At 41.4% G+C, this 16,932-nt stretch overlaps 1 protein-coding gene across 1 annotated transcript; it reads left to right on the top strand.

Annotated features, from left to right (window-relative positions):
- Positions 1-13,839: 13,839 nt before the first annotated feature.
- LOC124803425 (piggyBac transposable element-derived protein 2-like) lies at positions 13,840-14,568 on the top strand. The gene has a single exon (XM_047264608.1). The coding sequence runs from the start codon at positions 13,840-13,842 to the stop codon at positions 14,566-14,568; it is 729 nt and encodes a 242-aa protein (XP_047120564.1).
- Positions 14,569-16,932: the final 2,364 nt, after the last annotated feature.

The following is a 16,932-nucleotide window of genomic DNA, read 5'->3' as shown; positions in this document are numbered from 1 at the left end:
TGCCCAGTTTCTGTGTTCTTTGTCCCTCTGCAGACATGCCACAACATGGGCCATTGCGAGCCTTGGACTGCTGAGGGGTACCCAACTATAAACATTCGTTGCATGTATTTCCCTTCACACTGTGCTCTCGGGAATTTTGTTGAAATGAACGTTCATTCATCGAGAGGAGCAGTTTTTGTCGTGTTTGAAACTTAAACTCACTGAGAAGGCCCCATGCTCGTTTCTGGTCATTGTCACTTAGCATCATTTTACGCCCACCATTGTTATTCCATGTTATGTAGCTGTGAATTGTAGACTGTTCCATGTAGACACGATGAACAGTCTATGTTGATATACCTACAAATCGGGCAACTTTACTCACACTGCTGGACGTACTGTCACGTGGAAAGATGTGGGAACACGTAGTACACCGAGGAAAATTGTCAAACGTGACTGTTTCGGTGGTCTGGGAGTTATAGTGTGGGATAGCACAATGTAGCATGAGCGTACTGACCTCTAAATCTCTGAAAAAGGTACACTCATCTCTCAGCGTTATTGAGACACTATACCCTTTCCCCATATGTGTATGGCGTACTGCATTCCACCGTGACTTCACTGTTACGGATAAATGTGTCCGACCGGATCGAACAGTGCTGGTGCAGGAGCTTTCATAACTAGAAGATATTCGGCAAATGGACTAGCCTGCCCTTTCCCACCCCCAACCCCCCACCCAGCAAACTCCGATTTAAATATATAAATCCCATCGAGTACATGTGGTTTGCATTGGGGAGACTTACAGCAGGACCGCCGAGTGCACCAAAGAACGTACAGTCCACAGCTCGTGGTCTCGCTGTCGCGTTCTCACTTCCCCAGCATGGCGTCCCGGGTTCGATTCCCGGCGGTGTCAGGGATTTTAACTGTTTTGGTTGGCAGGAGAGCCAACACCGTGTTACTAGAAGGAGGCCGAAAGGCACGCGTTTTAGCACACGCAGGCTGGCGTGAGGTCTGGAACAGGACAAGGAAATTAGAATTTAGAAAAACGGACGTAGCTGGTGGAATACTTAACTTTAATCCATTAATGGTGAACGTCGGTCTGACGGGCCATGATTCACAAGATCCATAGTAACTGATAATGGCGCCTTGCTAGGTCGTAGCAAATGACATAGCTGAAGGCTATGTTAAACTATCGTCTCGGCAAATGAGAGCGTAATTTGTCAGTGAACCATCGCTAGCAAAGTCGGTTGTTCAACTGGGGCGAGTGCTAGGAAGTCTCTCTAGACCTGCCGTGTGGCGGCGCTCGGTCTGCAATCACTGATAGTGGCGACACGCGGGCCCGACGTATACTAACGGACCGCGGCCGATTTAAAGGCTACCATCTAGCAAGTGTGGTGTCTGGCGGTGACACCACATTCACCTGCCACGAGATGACTGGGTGTTTGTGTTGTCCTCATCATTTCATCATTATTCATGCGAGTGTCGAAATTGGGCTGAGTAAAGGTTAGGAATTTGTACAGGCGCTGATAACCGTGCAGTTGAGCGCCCCACAATCTAAACATTACAATAATCATCATCATCATCAAAGAACATACAGGGGTTGTCTTCGGCCGGGCGATGTGACCGAGCGGTTCTAGCGCTTCAGTCCGGAACTGGACTACTGCTGCTGTTCCATGTTCGAATACTGCCTCGGGCATGGATGTGTGTGATGTCAGGTGAGTTAGGTTTAAGTAGTTCTAAGTCTAGGGGACTGATGACCTCAGATGTTAAGTCCCATTGTGCTTAGAGCCCTTTGAACCATTTGGTTGTCTGCTGGAGGAGAAATGGAATGCCATACCACAAGACCTCCTTACCAACGATGTGGACAGCATGGGAAGTGGTTACCGAGGATGCATTACTGTCCGTGATGATCATACAAAGTACCACGTCCCGCCTTTTGTGACATCTTTGGGACTACAATAATAGCGATGACTTCAGTGTAATTACTGTCTTTGAATGAACGTTTCATTTCTGTTCGTCTCACTGCGTACTTCTTTCAGTTATCTTCTGTACTATGCTGCAGTAGTTCTTTCTCTGTAGGGTCCAATTTTCATCGAGCTATGTTACTTAACAGTGACACATCATGTTTTTTTTTGTGTGAAATGGGACTTAACTGCTACGGTCATCAGTCCCTACGCTTACAGACTACTTAACCTAAATTATCCTAATTACAAACACACACATCCATGCCCGAGGGAGGACGCGAACCTCTGCCGGGACCAGCCGACACATCACGCGAAAGTTACTTACATGCTTATGTTTTTCCCACGAGCCTAGTTTCGGACTTCAGACCTGTCGTTGCGTTTGGTAATGGAATGAACACGTAAGAAAATTTATGTACGTTCATAGGGGTGTCAATATAAGAAGCTGTAAAAAGATGCAGAATTCACGAATTATGTGCAACATATACAAGAACCAACAGCAAACAATAAGAATGGAAGAAAGAACTGCTCAGTTTAAGAATGAGCTAGGACAGGGATGTTATCTCTCGTTTCCACTGGACTATACATAGAAGAAGGAATAACGAATATAAAGTTTCGACATTGGAATTAAAGTTCAGGGCGAAGATTCCGGAGACATTGCTGTTATCAGAGAAAGCAACGAAGAAATACAGGACCTGTTGAATAGAATGAACAGTTCAGCGATTACAGATTATGGACTGACAACAAAGGGAACAAAGATGAAAGTAACAAGTATCACAAATGAGATTAGAGCTAAACTGAACTTCGAAACTAGGAATCACGAAGTAGGCGAAGTGAAGATGTTTTGCTGCATTTGGACCAAAATAACTCATTGGGACGTCTACTGCCAAGACATTCACAAAATCGTTGTAATAGATGAAAAAAAGTAACGTTTATCTCTATTACTATTATTATTTCATTTCAGTATACACGGTTGTCGAAATTGTAGACTCTCTAAAAAAGAAATAATCTTTTTTTCATTTTAATGTTTGTACAATAATTATGTATCTATATTTTGCAATTAACATCTGTGGTCGACGAGTATAGAAATCGAAGCAGACAATGATAATTAAAAAAGATAACATTAAATTGCCTTGAAATAGTGGAGGTTAAAACATTACTCTGTCTTTCTTCCTGTAGCCATGAAATTTGTAAGAGCCTGTAACGCTCGAATGAATGTTTGGTTAGCTTTCTTTTGTTCCCTGTTCGAGAAAGACGCCATTGGAGGCAGAGGAGTGTAAAAGGTGTGTACTTTAAATTTATGTTGATTTTAGAATGTAGAGATTTTTAAAAACACTTGTAATAATTTATTGCTAGGTTGCCCAGTATTTCATATCACATTTTAGCCGTTTACAGCTTATTTAGAAATTTTCATGAAGCAGAGCTGTGCAGCGATCCCGGGAGCCGCTTCTGCGGCAAATTCAAATTAAATTGAATGAACGCAGTTTTCCCGCAATTACGTGGGCAGCGAACGGTAGATTAAAATTATTTCTTTCAGCTTCCCGGAGACCTCAGAGGTGAATGGTGGATTTTATTATGTCATTGTCTGGTGCACATGAGCAACTCTATTACAATATCAGTGACGTAAGTAATTTAAGTAAATCTGTGGAATAAAATTTTACTTGTGTGATATCAAAGGCTGTTGGGATGAAACCTGTTCTGGATAATAATACAAAAACCAAATTTAATTTTTAGTCTCATGCTCTCGTGTTAGTCATGGCAACCGATAGTGTTCATATATTAAAAAATCCACTGCAACCATTGCGTTTAGCGAACATAGCATACTGTAACTGCTGTACGCATAATAAGAGTAATTTCCGGTGCATTTCAGAGATGAAAGTAGAGAAGGACATGTTTAATTTCATAATTAGTTACGGAACTGATACCGTGATCCGTTTCCAAGAAGCCAGATCAGGGTTATATTAAAATAGTTTGCAAGACATTTTTGGGAATTAACGCTTGTTGCATAGCATTATGTAGTAGTGAATCACGGATTGTGGCAACATTGGAAAATATATGAATCGAAGCGTTTGAAATATCGTGCCACAGAAGGAAGTTGAGATGCACTGATAATAAAAGCAATGATGAGGTTCTCCGCAGAAATGATAAAAGAAAACTTCATAGGGACAACCCTTACCATGCAGTTGTGGAGGATGAAGGGACACACGATAAGACATCAAAGAATTACGTGTACGGTACCAGGAGGAGCGGTATACGGAAGACAGAGATAAATAACATGAAAGAAATAACTGGGGACGTAGGATGCAAATTTGCTGATGAAGAGTTTGGCTCAAAAACTCTTGGTCGGCCGCAGCAAACTGGTCAGAAGACTAATGACCTTCCAGCTTTACCCTTTGCCAAAGAAACTTAACCTGCTATGAAAACGTTTTTCGGAGTCCTCTGCCGGTTACAGAAATTGTTGATAACTTAAATTATTAAATGAATCAACATGTTATGATGTACAAACGTGACATTCAGACGATAGCAATGCTAAATCATTTAAAAAAAGTACTACAGATATTAAAATAATTTTTCAGAAACATTGCAACCTGAAATGACGTTTATTCCTTGCGATTTCAGCATTCAACGAGTTTTGTGACGGGTAGCGGTCTCTGAGACACAGTCACGGTCAATTAATAGCCAATGTGTCTTTAAATAGTTGTAACCAACTAGCCTTACCTGACCATAGAATATACCCAGACGTTTGTTTCCCCGCCAGCCTCAACGGAACACTCCTAATCCCTGGTAAACTCATCCCCACTCCCCACATTCCTATCTCTTTTCCAAAAGCTTGGCTCGAGTTCTACTCTTCTCTTTTTCCATACCATATTCTTTCCAAAACCGTATATCCAGCAAACTTCCCTCCCTACTAGTCATGCTCAGTAGTGTAATCAAAATGCTCCGTTTTATAAATAAAATATTCAGTTGGCTATATTTCCAAAAATTCTGTATAATTTACGATATCTCCGATGTGCCAGCGATTGTGTTAATAATGTAGAAAACATACCACATACATATTATATATTTTCAATTTATATACAAAATGTTTGCATATTTGTGTATTCTGTCGGCTGAAAAGTGGCAATTAACAGTTCCCAGCTAAATATGCAAACAGCGGCGATGGAATGAAATAGCAATAAAAACAAACATTCTACCGTTGGGGTTTATTCAGCACTTTCGTGAAGCTCTCAAAATTTTGGAACCCTTCCGCCACTTACAAATGAAAAACTGTTTTCACATAAAGATCACGAGGCAACATGATTTGTGAAATTCGAGCGCATATAAATCCTACGTACAATCTGCTTTTCTCTGTAGAAAGACAGGAAAGTGATACATGTACAGCACTCAACAAACCAATTTGTCATTTGATGAAAATTAAAAGTACACTTCGAAAAATATTGATTTTCACACTCAGTGAGCGAGAAACTTTTTATGAATGGCCTTATAACACGAAAGTAAAGGGAAGATTGATTGGTACAAAAGGAATAAGCGTTGCAGGAGAAACCTGTTCTACCACTGCTAACCCACAGTTTTTTCACGCAGACACGAAATGAAACAATCGCGTATGTAGGGGGCACTTTTCACTCCTCTGAAATCATTTTATGCCCGCGTAGATTTTTACTGCTGTGGCGGTGCTGCGTGCTTTTATTATCAAAGCGCAGGTGCTATTCCTCCCGTGCTCTCCCATACCTGTATCGTCTGCCATCATTGCGTCATGCGCCGTTAAGCCGCGTGGCCGCTGCCAGCGATAACTGAACGACGCACCAGGGAATTCTGGGATCCAGCGAGTCGTGTTGCATATCGTCGAATTTCGCACCGCCAGAATGAGCCGGCCACAATTGTGCAACAAATGTCGTTAAAAGTAATGCACGATAAAGCTTTCTCATTACTGCGAACAAAAAGCGATTAATTTATACTGGCGGGCGGATTTTGTATACGTCGAATGAAATGAAACAGTTATATGTGATTCTACTTTATTTCAGTGCTGCGTTCAGAAAAAAAAGAGAGGAACGAAAGAGGCTATCGATTGCTCGCTCGGCGGTCCGTAGAGAAAACGTTGGCCTACAGGAAAAGACATGTTGTTTGCGACTGTGTGAAACTCCAGGGCATTGTTGTGAAAGGGCTTCTGAAAGTAGCAAAATAATTTATTCAGGAAACAACTGTAAGAAACGATCTCTGACCTGGTAGGGAATCCATCATTTCCTTCATTTCTTTATTTGTCCTTCACCGGCTAACGGCCATTTAGCCAAGGAAATCCAACTCAATCGTGATCACTAAAATGTCATTGAAACAATCCCTAATATGACTCCCTCAAATTCGTGTGACCACTGTTATATGCAGTTTTGACATCTTTTTCTGGCTGAGACTATAATTTGGTCCCCAATCACTATCGTTTATCCTTCGTGAGCCAGTCGGCAAATTATTTTCCTTGGATGTCTTCTGGTAGCTATGCTCCAACAATATACGATGTCACCAGACCTTTTTGATCCGTAAAAATTGGAATAGCTTCAAGCAAATCATTGTTACTGGAAACTGGGAATTCTATTACCAGATCAAGACTCTATCCTCCAAGTGTTTCGCAGTGGCATTCCTCAACAGAATTTTCTGTTTTCATCATTTTATTCGGAATTAAAAGGCTTGAAGCCCTAGAATTTTTCTTGAAATCAGTTCTACTGGATAATCAGAGGAAACTCAAGAAATATTGTTGCAACCGACATGTGGAACGTTTAAGTATAAGGGTGATACAATGGAACATTTTGACGATGAGGAACGCACTGCAGCATGCAGATCATACGTGAGATATTGTGAGCTCTGGAAGAGAATGGTTTAGTTCATGCCAGCCACATTGGATTCAGAAAACCTCAGTAGTACGAAATCCCACTCTCACATTTCTCAATGAAGACTCTGAAAGCCATGGATGTATCAAGTCAATCAACTGCATGCAATATTTCATGACACCCGATAACGTTTTGAGACAGTATAACGTCCCTTATTGATGACGGTAGTATATACGATATCAAAGAAATGTTCGACTGGATTAAGGATTTCTTGGCACGGAGGAAAAACCGGATCCTCATTGACTGAGAGTCATTGAAAGATGTAAAAGTGAAATCAGGTATTCTGAAGGGAAGTGTATTCGGACCCTTTCAGTTCGTTTTGTATATCAGTCATTTGGCAGACAATGTCAACATTAAAATCAGATTTTTTGAAATTGCTGAAGATTTGAATATTGAAGTACACCTGAAACAAGTTGCGCAAAGAGTCAAGTAAATCTTAATATGTGGTGCAAAGATGAATAAATTACTTCAGATTTTCAGAAATGTGAAACTGTGCGCGTAATGTATCCCTAAAACATCCAAGGAGGCACGCTAGGTATGAATCAGTATATGCAAATACCTGAGTATCAGTTTCTGGGGGAAATACACACGCCTACGTTGTAGGTTAAGATGGTGGCAGATATTGGCTCATAGTTAGGACACAGGGAATATGCAGTCAGTCTACAAATCAGATCGTCGTTGGCTCCTTTCTGCTACTCCCCATTTCTTTCATCTATTTTCGGTTCACCCTCAACTGATATTCTGTATTCACCGAACTGTTCGTTCAAATGAACAAGTCATGTAATTTTTCTTCACTTTCACTGTGGATAACACTGCCATCGGAGAATCTCATCATTGTCATCATTAATACTGAATTTTTATCCCATTCTTGCAACTTTTTTTTCATCACCGCTTCCTCCATATAAACACTGAACATTAGGGCCGAAAGACTGCAGCTCTGTTTTACTCCGTTTTTAATTCTATCAGTTCCATCCTGGTTTGTGAAAACATTTTGTACTAGCTAAAAAACACGGCGTCTCCCAGGTATTTATTTATAGCCATGCCAGAGAATTCATACAAGTGAATTTGTCGTTGACTTGTAAAGCTTGCCGCGCTGGATTAGCCGAGCGGTTTGGGACACTGCATGGACTGTGCGGCTGGTCCCGGCGGAGGTTCGAATCCTCCCTTGGGCATGGGTGTATGTACACTCCTGGAAATTGAAATAAGAACACCGTGAATTTATTGTCCCAGGAAGGGGAAACTTTATTGACACATTCCTGGGGTCAGATACATCACATATCACACTGACAGAACCACAGGCACATAGACACAGGCAACAGAGCATGCACAATGTCGGCACTAGTGCAGTGTATATCCACCTTTCGCAGCAATGCAGGCTGCTATTCTCCCATGGAGACGATCGTAGAGATGCTGGATGTAGTCCTGTGGAACGGCTTGCCATGCCATTTCCACCTGGCGCCTCAGTTGGACCAGCGTTCGTGCTGGACGTGCAGACCGCGTGAGACGACGCTTCATCCAGTCCCAAACATGCTCAATGGGGGACAGATCCGGAGATCTTGCTGGCCAGGGTAGTTGACTTACACCTTCTAGAGCACGTTGGGTGGCACGGGATACATGCGGACGTGCATTGTCCTGTTGGAACAGCAAGTTCCCTTGCCGGTCTAGGAATGGTAGAACGATGGGTTCGATGACGGTTTGGATGTACCGTGCACTATTCAGTGTCCCCTCGACGATTACCAGTGGTGTACGGCCAGTGTAGGAGATCGCTCCCCACACCATGATGCCGGGTGTTGGCCCTGTGTGCCTCGGTCGTATGCAGTCCTGATTGTGGCGCTCACCTGCACGGCGCCAAACAAGCATACGACCATCATTGGCACCAAGGCAGAAGCGACTCTCATCGCTGAAGACGACACGTCTCCATTCGTCCCTCCATTCACGCCTGTCGCGACACCATTGGAGGCGGGCTGCACGATGTTGGGGCGTGAGCGGAAGACGGCCTAACGGTGTGCGGGACCGTAGCCCAGCTTCATGGAGACGGTTGCGAATGGTCCTCGCCGATACCCCAGGAGCAACAGTGTCCCTAATTTGCTGGGAAGTGGCGGTGCGGTCCCCTACGGCACTGCGTAGGATCCTACGGTCTTGGCGTGCATCCGTGCGTCGCTGCGGTCCGGTCCCAGGTCGACGGGCACGTGCACCTTCCGCCGACCACTGGCGACAACATCGATGTACTGTGGAGACCTCACGCCCCACGCGTTGAGCAATTCGGCGGTACGTCCACCCGGCCTCCCGCATGCCCACTATACGCCCTCGCTCAAAGTCCGTCAACTGCACATACGGTTCACGTCCACGCTGTCGCGGCAAGCTACCAGTGTTAAAGACTGCGATGGAGCTCCGTATGCCGCGGCAGACTGGCTGACACTGACGGCGGCGGTGCACAAATGCTGCGCAGCTAGCGCCATTCGACGGCCAACACCGCGGTTCCTGGTGTGTCCGCTGTGCCGTGCGTGTGATCATTGCTTGAACAGCCCTCTCGCAGTGTCCGGAGCAAGTATGGTGGGTCTGACACACCGGTGTCAATGTGTTCTTTTTTCCATTTCCAGGAGTGTATTTGTCCTTAGGATAATTTAGGTTAAGTAAAGCTTAGGGACTGATGACCTTAGCAGTTAAGTCCCATCAGATTTCACACACATCTGAACATTCGTAAAGCTTGTTTATAAATAACTTCTCAAGGAATATGACTCTGAAATGAACAAAGAGCTTGTCTGCTCCACTAACACGGGAGAGAGCGACGAGGATTTGACGGTGCAAAAACCAAAACCAACTGACACTTAGGTGCACGTCTGTAACATGTAACGGCGGACATCACGTTTTGTTTATGGTGATGGCATAACATAAGCTCACCGAGAGTACTACACTTCTAAAGCGAAATGGTAAATGTAAGAAATAAACGGGATTCGGGTTATAAAAACTTGATCGCCTGCCCCACTTCTATGAAGCTACATTGGAAAGAAGTAACTTTAACCCTCTTTGAGCGTATCTGCGGAGCGAAATGTTGCGTGACGCTTTTAATCAGAGTTACATCGCTCCTCCCTTTCAGAAGCAGTTTCCAGAGAGCGAGTTAAGGTTGGAGGTTGTACTGACACAGCAAGTCGTACGATTTGCACTGGATTTCAGAGACAGCAAGGTCCTCAGTTACATAGCCGTTCCTTCTGACACGACACGAGCGTTATCAGGCATTTTTCTTTGTAAACAAATCGAAATAAAATTATCTTAATTTCAAGGAGAATGTTGAAGTGCGCTGTACACCAACCTCAGAGATATAATTTGTGTAGATACTCTAACATGCTTCAAACTGTACTCCGGTAACAGAGGTGTGCGACATAGAAATTGTTTCAAATTTATTAAGTGATTTGTATTGTGTTTTCAACGCTTATTTCGGGAAAAGTAGTGAAAAAATTCCATCACGTACACTTATTTCACAAACTTCTTGTCTATTTTTAGCTATTTCGATATTTCAGCTCTCTAGTGAGGCTGAATTTTGGTTTTAAGGATCTACATAATCTGTTATTTTGCTGTTTTATGCTAGATATAAGTAAAATAAAGAGTATTTAGGAGAAAAAAAGCAGTATTTTCATGTCAGTGCTTGTCTGTTGCGCTGCCCCTTCCCCCACCATCACCAAGGACCGAGCTTCTGCTATTGTCCTTCAGTTCACAGTACCTCGTCACTCTGTGTTGTTCATGTGTTGCTGTTACTAAAGCTTTAAAGTAGTCACTGTTTTCATGCGTTGTGAAGTTGTTTTATGGACAATGGACAATGGCTACCAGAGGATGTATAAACTAGCCAGAGTGCTTCTGCTACATTTGTGGTAACTATACAGTTAAAAAGCAACAAAGAAACATTTCCGATTTTGTTGAAAAAGTATATTTCGCCTATTTTGGTATAAAGTTAGGCGATCAAGATAAGCCTTGGTCCCCACACAAAGTTTCTTCAGTGAGTGTTGAACAACTGAGGCAATGGTTTCAACGTAAAAAGCAGTCCTTACGTTTTGAAATACCAATGGTTTGGAGGGAGCCCAAAAACCATAGTGATTACTTGCAACGTACGAGGTTTCAATTTGAAAAAGAAAAAGGATATTTCTTACCATAACACACAATCAGGCACTCGCCCTCTTCCTCATGGACCTGAAGTACCAATACCCTCTCCTCCAGATTCTTTGGATGACGCAGATGAAATGAAATTATCGTATGGCATTGTTGGCCGGGAGGCCCCATGTGATGAAGTTCGGCCGCCGTATTGCAAGTCTTTTTTAGTTGACGCCACTTCGGCGACTTGCGAGTCAGTGATGATGAAATGATGATAAGGACACACAACATCCAGTCATCACGAGGCAGAGAAAATGCCTGACCCCGCCGGGAATCGAACCCGGCACCCCATGTGCGGGAAGCGAGAACGCTACCGCAAGACCACGAGCTGCGGATGGATTGTGTATGATCAAGAGCCGTTGGCTCAGCAAGGTGATAGTGAAGAAGACAGAGATTGCTACGATCCTGGCACAACCGATCCCATTATATTCTCACAATATGAACGATTTAGTTAGAGACCTAGCCCTTACTAAAGAAGCGCAGAAGTTTTAGGATCCAAACTGAAACATAAACATATGTTGGCTCTGGGTACATCCTATGCTTGGTATCGATCGAGGGAAAAGGAGTTTGTATCTTTCTTCACTCAAGAAGGTAACCTGGTGGTTTGCAGTAATGTTCCTGGACTTACGGTACGTTTCAAAATAGAATATGTTCCTGATGAGTGGAAACTTTTTCTTGCGTCTTCAAAAAGAAGCCTTAAAGTACTACTTCTACACAATGACAATAGGTGTGCTTGTATACCAGTTGAAAGCGCGTTTCACTTAAAAGGATGTTACGAAAACCTTGAACTGGTTTTAAGCAAACTCTGCTATTCCGACCACAAATGGACACTATCTGGTGATGGAAAACTGATTTCACTGCTGCTTGGTCAACAAAGTGGCTATACAAAGTTCCCTCGCTTTGTCTGTGAATGGGACAGTAGAGACAGAAAGCAGCACTACATAAAAAAAGCTTGGCCCTTGAGAACAACCCTACAGGTACGGGTTAAAGATGTTGAGAGGAAAAGCCTTGTGGATCCGAAAAAGGTGTTACTTCTACCACTTCACATTAATTTGGGGCTGATGAAACAATTTGTTAAGGCATTGCCAAAAAAAGGGGAGTGTTTCAGATATCTTTGTAGAAAGTTTCCTGGTTTATCCGAGGCAAAGCTAAAGGAAGGAATCTTTGTCGGACCAGACATTAGGAAACTAATGACACATCCCAACTTTGTGGACAAAATGGGAACAAAAGAAAAGGCAGTATGGACATCTCTTAGATTAGTTGTTACCGGTTTCGTAGGAAACAAAAGAGATCCAAACTACAAGACAATAGTCGCAGACATGCGCGGCAACTTTAAGAAGCTGGGCTGTTAAATGAGCATTAAAATTCATTTTCTCCACTCATCACATCTTCACTACTTCCCTGCAAACCTTGGTGATGTAAGTGAAGAGCAGGGTGAAAGATTCCACCAAGACATCAAAGAAATGGAAAAAATTAAATTTTGTTATTATGCCCAAAAATACTCCCTTTTTTGTGAGAAAAGCCTGACGTGATAGAAAAAAGATTGATTCCATTTTTGAAATCAGTGCTGAAAAGTACATAAAAGTTATCAAATTTCAAACAACTTTCAAAAAATACTTTTTTGCAGACCTGAGTAATTAATGTGAAAAGCTTGGTAGGGTACAAAGCACACTCAAAAAATACTAACACATCTTATCGACATATGTACAGCAGTGTATTAATACACAAAGAGTATATCCTAGCCAAGTAAATTCAATCATTGTTTGTGTTCGTAAAGATAAGATTGGAACACATAATTCTGTCAGTGTTGTAAACTTTCGATAATTCTTCTGTCATTCATCAGAAAAAAAAATCCTAGCGAATAGATCAAATATGAATCAGAGCTATCAAAATAAACAAAGCAATGTCGCTAACCTTTCAGTAGACAAAGCAAAATCAGTAATTCCGTATATCCTAGCCAAATAAATTTATTCTGATTTGTATTCGTAAAGATAAAATTTCGGTGATTACTTCTTCCATGACGTAAACTTCCGAAAGTACGTTTGTTACTTAATTTAAAAAAGCTAACAGCGCTATCTATTGGCTCATTTGTGTACCAAGACAGTAACAGCACTGTCTATTTGATCTTTGGTGCACCACGCCGTGATCATTAAATATCCAGACTAATGAGCTAAGCAGAAGATTTTATATCGAACTCCAATTTAAAATATGTTTTACATCCGTGTTCCGAGTTTAATGAAATAAAGCCAATATATTGCCTCAAGCTACGCTCAAGTTACCTTTGAATACCCCCCATGAAAATTAGTCTAGTAGTTATGGACAAAGGCGTATTCAAACAGATAATCAGGCAACAGTTTTAGATAGATTTTAATCCATTACTGGCCATTGTCCCTTTTTTGGGACGCGTGTATTTTACTTATTTCTACGTAAGCAATGGAGCTTTTAGCATTCATTGTTGCACCTGTAGGTTCAACTAACTGCTATAATGTCTGTAAATGTAAAATCAATAACCTGTTTTCTAAGTACTTCACGCAATGAAAATTATAAAGTTGCTGATTTTTTGTTCTCGCACTTGGCAGCACTGTATGTTGTCTGGTAGTTCCTGGACGACAATGAGCTGTGATTTAGTTGTGTGGGCGTGTTTGTTATGAACATATGGATGTCCGTGTAAGATCAAGTATACTTCAGATTTTTTCAAGTAAGTGCAATATCGATTATTTTATGCGTCCCAATAATGGGACAATGGCACGTTACACTACCATTTTTTGTTGATGTGCCCTATTCTTGTATACATGTATTATACAAAGAAGAATTGCATTTTACGTTCTTTATATCTCCTTTTTTCATATTCTATTCAAATTTTACGATTCCAGCAGGATAAAAACATGCCGCGTGGACTTGTACTTGAAGAAATTCTAGCAGAACTAGAAAACCGTCAAGAGAGTGACGATGAAGATAATGACGTAGAATTGGCGATTATTCCACCCGATGCAGATGTAATAACAGATGAAGAAGACATTGACGAAAATGTACTGAACAATGAGTCTGTTGTACAAGATGTAGCCGGTACTTTAGAGCTCATAACCAGCTCAGATGAAGCTAATGCTACAGTTGTACCTCCAGAAGCCAAAAGAAGGAAAGCATTAGGAGATGGAGCAGAAAGTGGTACGTTAGCTACAAAAAAATATAAATGTAATTGGTATAAATGTCAACCAACGTACGCAAACGCTAGTGAACCAGGGAAGAGCAACGAATATTATGTTGCGGAATGTCTAGCAAATAAGACAGTGCCCCAGGTGTTTGAGGATTTTTTTTCTGAGAAAGTAATGGATACTATTATTGAAAAAAGTGAAATCTATGCTCGCCAACATAACACAATAAATTTTCTGCTAACCAAAGAAAAACTAAAATCAGTTATTGGCATACTACTTCTAAATGGTTATCATAAGCTTCCGCATGAGAATATGTACTGGGAACAGGCTTCTGATGTCGGTGTTCCTTTAGTCTTCAACTCCATGTCAAGAAATAGGTTTCGGGAAATAAAGAGATTCATTCATCTCAATGACAACTCCAGAATAGATAGAAACGACAAGATGCACAAACTGAGGTTGTAATTTGAAATGCTGAAAAAGGACTTTGGTAAATTTGGCGTATTTCATTCAGAACTCTCAGCTGATGAAATGATGGTACGTTATTATTGCATACATTCAGCTAAAATGTTTCTGAGGGGAAAGCCTATCAAATTTGGATATAAAATTTGGTGTCTTACAAGTTCCAATGGCTTTCTTTATAATTTTTCGCCATACTGTGGCAAGACTGACAACAAACAGGAGCCTTTAGGTGCAAGGGTATTAAATGAACTAACCAGCATGATTCCAGAATCAGAGTATCCGAATTAGAAGCTTTTCTTTGACAACTTTTTCACCAGTGTTGACACACTGATCACACTCGGAAAGAGTAAAATGAAAGCTACGGGAACAATAAGAGAGATCCGGACTAACACATGTCCTTTGATTGACTCGAAAAGAATGGCAAAAGAAAAGGAACGAGGATTCTATGACTACATGTTTGACAAAGAGAACGAGGTTCTGGTTGTGAAATGGAGTGGCAACAAAGCAGCATGTGTAGCGACAAATTACAGTACTATTACTCCTCTGAGTTCTACTAAAAGATACTCACGGGCAAAGAAAAAGGAAATATCTGTTACAATGCCACATCTCATTGAAGAATACAATGCCCATATGGGTGGCGTAGATCTACTGGACAAGCAGATGTCACTTTATAGGATGAGGATAAGGTGAAAGAAATGGTGGTGACCATTATTCACACAGATGATAGATATCTGAGTAGTAAACACATGGCGCGCATACCAAATTGCTAACTCTAATGAGAAGCTCTCACTTTTGGATGTCCGACGGAGAATAGTGATGTTTTACCTATCGAAGAAAACAGGATCAGTACCAAAACGCAGAGGACCACAAGGAAGCAAATTGATGGGAGGACGGGTGAGCACAGATGTACGACTAGATCCAGGAAATCATTTCATTGTGCCAAGTAAAACACAGAAGAGATGTGCTTACTGCAAGAAAAAAATAACAAAAATTTGTGGTAGGTGCAATGTTGGTATACACGACAAGTGTTTTGCTTGATTTCATACTGAATAGACATTCAGTAATATTGAAACATTCTTTATTTATTTTTTGTGTTGTTTCTTACAATATTATGCATGGAGAATAAGGTTGTGAATTTGGATAGCGCATTTGGCCAATGTCCCAAAAATGGGACGGTCTGTAGTTTTTGTTCTAATAAACTGAAAAATTTCAGAACAACATTTTATTCAATTAATCACTCAATGTAACGTATTTATGTATAAAAGTTTGCAAAAAAAGATCAGATAGAGTTTTCGCCAGTAATGGGTTAAGTCACGATATGTTTCTTGTGATGCGAGTTATATCAAATGAGGCATATGTGTCGTCCCAAGCTACGCTCAAGTGACCAAAGAAAACCCCATGGAAATTCGTACAGTAGTTTTGACGAGTAGCGTGTTCAAACACGCAATGATTTCTGAAATTCTTTCACGTTATTTCATCGCGAGTTCTCCACACCTCCGTTAAACAGTGACCACGTATTTCACATTATTTAGCAGAGTGCAGTTTGAAGCATGTAAGAGTATCTACACAAATAATATTTCTGTGGCTTGTGTGCAACACACTTCAACATTCTCCTTAAAATTAAGAAAATAATGAGCATTCTCTTCTCAATAAAGTCAAATTTTCACGTGATAGCTAATCACACACACACACACACACACACACACACACACACACACACACACACAAACACACCTTATCTGGTATCCCGACAGGACTGTAATTATAATACACAATGCACCGTCTCCTGCAATACTTCTCATCACTTTGGGAGATGCGAGACTTTAGAATGATTTTCTTTCAAGAATTAATTTTTACCGCATGTTTCTGTACCAATGAGTGAGGCAACTTTTTAAAATCATTTGTCCATATGGTCATAAAAGTGTGGCGTGAATTGACCCAGCAGACAGTATCAATCTCTTCTTTGTCTGATGTGAGATGAGCCAATCTTATTCTTAAACAATCTTTAGTGCAGTGATTCACTCTTTATGGACCGATAAGAAACGAAGAAAGGAAGTGAGTATACTTTAAGGGGTACTGTTACCTGCTGTACTCTACCTCTTTCCGACGTGTGATCGTCGTTCAACGGTGTGACGTCTCCTTCCCAAGTACTTTTGGCACTGGTAAGGACAAAAATGTTTCGCTAAACTCAAAGCCGCTGCTGGTTCTACTGCTGAGAGATGTTTTGATGCTGATGAACAGTTACTGTCGTTCGGGGAGAAAATATCCTGATTACCATGTCGTTGTTTTGGCGTTCAGTTCGAAAACTGATTTGCTGGAACCCTCCACGCTGATCCGTCCCATGTTGAAAACAATATCTTCGTCTAC

This window comes from Schistocerca piceifrons, chromosome 6, assembly GCF_021461385.2.
Source record: "Schistocerca piceifrons isolate TAMUIC-IGC-003096 chromosome 6, iqSchPice1.1, whole genome shotgun sequence".
Lineage (NCBI taxonomy): Eukaryota > Metazoa > Arthropoda > Insecta > Orthoptera > Acrididae > Schistocerca > Schistocerca piceifrons.
The sequence above is the reverse complement of the archived record's forward strand: the minus strand, read 5'-3'. Positions and strand labels throughout refer to the sequence as shown.

Coding starts and splice junctions, on each gene's coding strand:
- LOC124803425 (XM_047264608.1), top strand. CDS start 13,840: ATGCCGCGTGGACTTGTACTTGAAGAAATTCTAGCAGAACTAGAAAAC.